The sequence below is a fragment of the Polyodon spathula genome, chromosome 1 (genome assembly GCF_017654505.1).
Source record: "Polyodon spathula isolate WHYD16114869_AA chromosome 1, ASM1765450v1, whole genome shotgun sequence".
In the NCBI taxonomy this organism is placed as follows: domain Eukaryota; kingdom Metazoa; phylum Chordata; class Actinopteri; order Acipenseriformes; family Polyodontidae; genus Polyodon; species Polyodon spathula.
The window spans coordinates 20244549-20250740 of NC_054534.1; the positions used below are offsets into that span (position 1 = coordinate 20244549).

The 6192-nt window shown below is 32.6% G+C and overlaps 1 protein-coding gene across 8 annotated transcripts in view; it reads left to right on the forward strand.

The window, feature by feature from the left end:
* The window catches only part of LOC121315319 (dmX-like protein 1), a 71548-nt gene extending 67325 nt beyond the window's left edge, over window positions 1-4223 (forward strand). For all 8 annotated transcript variants that reach the window (XM_041249363.1, XM_041249356.1, XM_041249370.1 and 5 more), the window contains 2 exons: window positions 309-526; window positions 1817-4223. In XM_041249363.1, coding sequence (XP_041105297.1) covers window positions 309-526; window positions 1817-2038 — 440 coding nt within the window. In that variant the 3' untranslated portion in view covers window positions 2039-4223. The remainder of the gene's footprint in view (window positions 1-308; window positions 527-1816) is intronic.
* Window positions 4224-6192: the final 1969 nt, after the last annotated feature.

Genomic DNA, 6192 nt, shown 5'->3' on the forward strand with positions numbered 1-6192 from the left:
TACACTTTTGTATGGTTTGGAGACAATCTTCATGCACAGTATCTATCAGTGCATGTTCTGCATGGCTTTTTCCAGTAGTCCCTAGACAGAAGTCCCAGAATCTAATTTTCTAGGATTTCAAGGCTAAACCAATATGTATTAAACACATTAGAGCAATCTGATTCTGCATAGGCATGAAATTATAATGGTTGTGGGTCGCTGTGAGGGTTACAATATTGCAGTTAGCTTTTGCTTTTGGGATGGTTTGTGTTGTGTTATATTTGGAGCTTCAATGAAGCTGAATCTGATCTTTTCTTTCCCTGTTCCAGCATTTATCTGCCACGATAGTGGAGCCACAGTGCTAACCTATGCTCCAAAGCACCAGTTGTTAATCTCTGGTGGCAGAAAGGGTTTCGTCTGTGTGTTTGAGCTCCATCAGAGGCAGCAGAGGCAGACTTTTCAGGCGCATGACTCCCCCGTTAAAGCTGTTGCTGTAGATCCAACAGAGGAGTACTTTATTACTGGTTCTGCAGAGGGGAGCATGAAGGTAAGATTACTTTATCGAACAGAGACCGAGTCTCCTGAGAGCTTTTAACAGTTTGTATAATATCAATGGAAATAAAGGGCCATTGTAATTATATTGTTTGAAACACAGACCAGCATAATTTCAGGTAATTTTCCTCTGTTATATTCTCTGAAGAACAAAACACACATACACACACACACCCCTGCTGAATACATATTGAATTACATGCTTTGTAGTTTTGTGACATTTTGAAATCTATCATGAAGTACTGTACTACTATTATGACTTCCTACACAATGTTAAATAGAAGATCTAAATTACTTACGTTATTATATATTATATATATATATATATATATATATATATATATATATATATATATATATAATTAGTGATGGATTAACGAGACACGTCGAAGAAATTACGTTTTTCTTCTCCAAATAAACACTTTAAACACAGGATGCCAGGAAATGCTGTAACGTGTGTTTGTTTACAATAATAAAAAGAAAAATAAACAAAACTAACCTGTTCTCGGGCCCTATCTAAACAGTTCTTTCTCTAAGTAGTAACAAGGCAGGCTAAGCCTGTTCCCTCGTCGTCAAAAACCAATTCACAATCCAAAGCCGTAAACCAAATACCGTTTCCAATCTCACAATAACCAGATCTTTCTCTCCAACTCTCCAACCAAACTCCTACCATCACCCTCATCCAACACCCAAAAACAGAGTTTTTAAATGCTAAACAATTACATTGTTAAAGACAATTGACAGGACATAAATTGTATAATTAGTTGAACTGGAGCCAACCCCTGACTCCAGTAGCTTCTACCTGGCCCTAATGCCCCCATGTATTGTCTATGCACAATAAGAACTATTTATTTTAAACCTAATTTGATTATTTTTAATCTCCCTTATTTAACAAACCATTATCAATTAACAGTGTATTCATTAACCCATCTTTAGTTTTGATCCCAAACACTTTATATTAATTAATTTGTTTACCAACCAGTTTGTTTGCATTGTCTTTTACGTTTTTTAACTGACCAATCCCTTACTATATATATATATATATATGTGTGTGTGTGTGTGAAAAACAATTATTTTTATTATCATTATTATTATTTTTTTTTAAATATGCTTCAATCCTTGGTAGCACAGAAACTTTTGTCTGCATTAGTGTTTGCTTTTTTCTTCAAATTTAACTATATTAATCTTCAGGAAAGCAGCCACCATCAAGGGCCAGACATACAGTGGTTACTTGGTCTATTTTTTTTTTTTTATATTATTGTTTTTATTTTACTTTTTATTACAGGTATGGAGCTTATCCACGCACAGTCTGATTCACACTTTCATCAATGAGCATGCTCGGCAGTCCATCTTTAGAAACATAGGAACTGGGGTAATGCAGATAGAGGCTGGTCTTGCAAACCACATCTTCTCTTGCGGAGCAGACGGCACAGTGAAGATGAGGATTCTGCCAGACTGCTTTAGCACAATGAATGGTGTGAAAAATGATGTGAAATGTGTAATCTAATTATGCATAATGCTCTGTGTAATATAGTAAAGAAAAATCTGATCATCATAGTATGCATACATGTAATGAGTTTTATTATGTACCATACACTTGTGCCACATAATTAAGAAACATTTAAAGCTAAAGTTTAATTTGAAGTAATGTGGTTTATTTTTAAAACACTGATGCCTTAAGATGATTGTTAAGGGTACATTTGATTCGAAGACTAGTAAAGCTCTAAAAAACATTAAAAAAAAAAAAAAAAAACTTGCAAATAAAATGTTTTTGCTGCTGACTTTGTTTAGTGGTGTCAAGGAATATGCACATTGATTACACATATTTTTAATTAGAAAGTGTAAAAATAACTTGTGTAATATATATGTACTATTATAAGATTCGGTTGTATGCAAGTGGCAGTTTTACAGTCTTACTTTTGAAGAACATAATGAAATGATTACACCTTCTGAGTTTGCCATTTAAATTTGTAAAAAAAAAAAAAAAAAATACAGTGATATAAAACTAAGACAAAACAATGTTTGTTTATTCTTTTAGTCTACGGGTCCAGTTTATGGAACAGTTTTGTTCATTTTTGGCTGTGAATATACTTTGTTTTGACCTTGTGCTGTTTGAATGCTTAGTCAGCTATTTTATGTAGGGTGTATATCGGCCAACAGACACAGGTGTGTAGATAAATGTGTTTGAATGTTTGGGGAAATAGAAACATAAATAAAACTCTTAAGTATATATATTCTTATTAGATACCTTATTAGTATGTTCATCATGTTTGTAGGCAGTCGCAGTATTATGTTGAATGGCTTTTAAAAATATTTCAATAACTTATTTCTTTATTGTTTTGTTTAATTTATTTTCTAACATGAGACATTGTGTCAGAAAGCCTGAAAATTAAGTCCAAGGCCTTTAAACTGACAGGAAATGACAATGATTCTTGAGCACGTTTCTGAGCAAAGTCCATTGAGATGATATATTAAATCTCCACAGCACATCTAATATGAATAACACTGTAAAACATACGTATATATATATAACGTATATAACACTGTAAAATGTCTTTGTCTTGGATACTTCTATTAGTTTTAATTTGGAAAGTGACATTGGTTTTCTGTGTAAACAGTCAGCTTGTAATGTAAGTTTTGGCAAGTGCTACAAGCAGTGATTGTGCATTTTGTTTTGTTTATAGAGAGTTTTGACCACATTAAAATTGCACAACGCCATAATTTAGATTTCTTACTACATTGCATATATTTTCCTTCATTTATTCCAATAATTCATAATTCAGTCTTGCTAGTATTTTTTATGATCAAAGTGGGCTATCTTCAGTTTTTAGACCTCGCTAGGGATATATCTTACTTGTGAAGGGTATATAGTAGAGTAGGACGTTCATCTCTACATACGGTATGTCACAATTTAGAGTTGTACTGTATACATATACCTATAAACCTCTAATCCAATAGTGATGAACCAGTGTAAACTACAAATACATTAAGTAACAACAAACAGTCACTTTATTATACAACAAATTTAACATTTTTGTCATTTTGATTAATGGAAATACTTGGTGAGGTTTGTTTTTATTGAAGGAGGAACTGTTTGATTTGCAATATTTAGAAAAAAAGAAAAGGTGTTAAATATGTGAATGGTTTGCTGCAGTGAAAGTACATTGTATGTAAATAATCTCAGGCTATTGGTTTTTTTTTTTAACTAAATCATTTGCGTTAAATACGTTTTGTAAATTCATCACAAGAATACAAATTGTACTTGTATATGTAAAGGTCGCAAACACTAAGTGAGGAAAAAGTTTGTAGGTGAATAACACATTGAAACAGAACAATGAGTAGGATAGGGTTACAATATTTAACTGTTAAATGAGTCATCTGAAAGAATAATTATTGTAGTAAACTGCATTTAAAATGGAGATTGAAGAATATGTTGCCCTTGTAAATACATAACTCTTGCATTCTAAATAATGTGTATAAACATACAATATAGATAATTCAAACAGTGGAGGGTAGTATAAAATATAAAGTAACTTTGTGCTGATATTTACCTTATGAAATGAAACTAATAATGCTTTTTAATCACAAGTACGATTTTTCATTTTAAAAAGTGTAATCTTGTAAATTATATTGTAAGTGATTGGTGTTCAAAAATCAAGATCACATTCATTTAAATAAAAAAAATATACAAACATTGTTTTACATTTATACATGTTGTGTTGTAGTGTTGTTTTGTTTTGTTCTTTTTTTTGTTGCATGCAGCCAAACAACAAAGAATAACAAAACTAGTTAATTGATCCTTACCAGATTTCTTTATCTATCCTTTGTAAAGAATAGGGTGCATGTCCATAGAAGATTTGGGGCTTCAGAAATAGGAGCACAAAAGGAAGCCTAAAGAGGCAGGTCAGCAGAAGGCACTTCAATAAAGACACTTCAGCAAGGTTCTCCAAACTTTTTACTCTAAATTGTCACTGGCACATTTTTAAGAGAGGAAAAACACACCCAATAAAGTTGTCAAACCAGAAATAATTAATAAATTAATTAAACATAGGGGTGTGTAAGTAGTCCTACTTGTTTTTGTTTTTTTTCTTAGTCATTTTAGAATTCAATTATGTGGTGTTTTTTTTCCTTCATTAAACATTTTTCAAAAGGCCAGTTGGAGTAAATAACTTTGTTAGCCCTTTGTCTGATCTCCGGATACGACGCATATATATATATATATATATATATATCTATATATATATATATATATATATATATATATATATAATATATCATATAATATATAGTAATACATGCCAAGAATGATTACAAACATCATAAAAAAGGGACTTTTTTTTCAAATGAGAAGCTACTTAATCTTTCATTTCATAAACATTATTATCCAGCTAAAAGGTTCATTCACATGCCCCTGTGTACCATCTCCAAATTGGTGAACATTTTGTAAATACATGCATTAAGTGTGATTTGTGATATTTAAACAATAAAGCTTGCCAAACTAGGTTCTTACGTTGACTGGCAATTGCAATTCAGATTAATATGGTAAAGGTCTGGGAGAGAAGCAGTCTAATATTACTTCGTTTTGAAATCCTGGTAATGTCTTCATACATAATGATAGGTATTCCAAGCTTTTATGTAACACTGGGGAAGAGAGAATGTTTTCCTTTCTGCTATTATTCTATGGATATGAGTGACATACAGTACTGTGGGACAAGTGGAACTATAAGCCGCTTACATTGTGAGTGCTACAAGTACCCTCCACTTTGCTCTTGTGATCTTGATCAGGGCAGAGTGGTAGGCTCTCTGAAAAACAGCTGTTACTACAGAATGTATGTATGGAAGTCCTCACTTTCGCAACCTGAAAAACAGAGTGGTGATCACATTTTGCTGTGCTTGCATCTTGCAATGATTCAATGCAGTCAATCAATACTTTACCAAACTAAACTGCTGCTTGGTTCTAAAAATGAACAACACTGACATTGGTAATTGAGTATATAACAAGGACACATGTTAATATTTTGATGCCTAATACAAAGGACCATTCATAAGTCTTAAGAGTCTGATACCAGGATCAAATCCACATGGCTTAACCCTGCCTCATTCAGACATTCCTTCTGATGGGTCAACAGTTCTTAGCAATGTATTCATCTGAAACACATACAAGCCTAACTTCAAAATGTAATTTAAAAAAGGCTGAAGAAAACAGGTAAACATAACTACTAACCAGCATGGCAATAAAAATAGGCCTTGAAGAATACTGGTACATACTGTGCTGAAAGTATTTCATAAGACGCATTTAAGGTATGATTAATGATGTGGTTCAACTTATTGCTTCAAAGAGTTATTCCAGCCCACAAAACATATAATTAAAAGTCATGTTAAGTCATGTCGGGCTGTTACTGCACATTTTTGTTTTAATAAATTATAGACTTAATGTTTTTTTTGTTTTTTTTTAGTAAACTAGTATGCTTCTAAAGCATACACAATATATCAAAACTATTCCATGGCATAGCCAGAAGGCCACGGTAAACTCCGGCAAGTCCCTGTAAAACGTTCAGTGTCTGCAGCTGTCTCTTTCTTCCCCACCGTGTCTGCTTATTGGTTTAAAGTACATTCAAAACGTCGATTGGTGATGCTGATTGTCAGTCGGGTACTATTGGG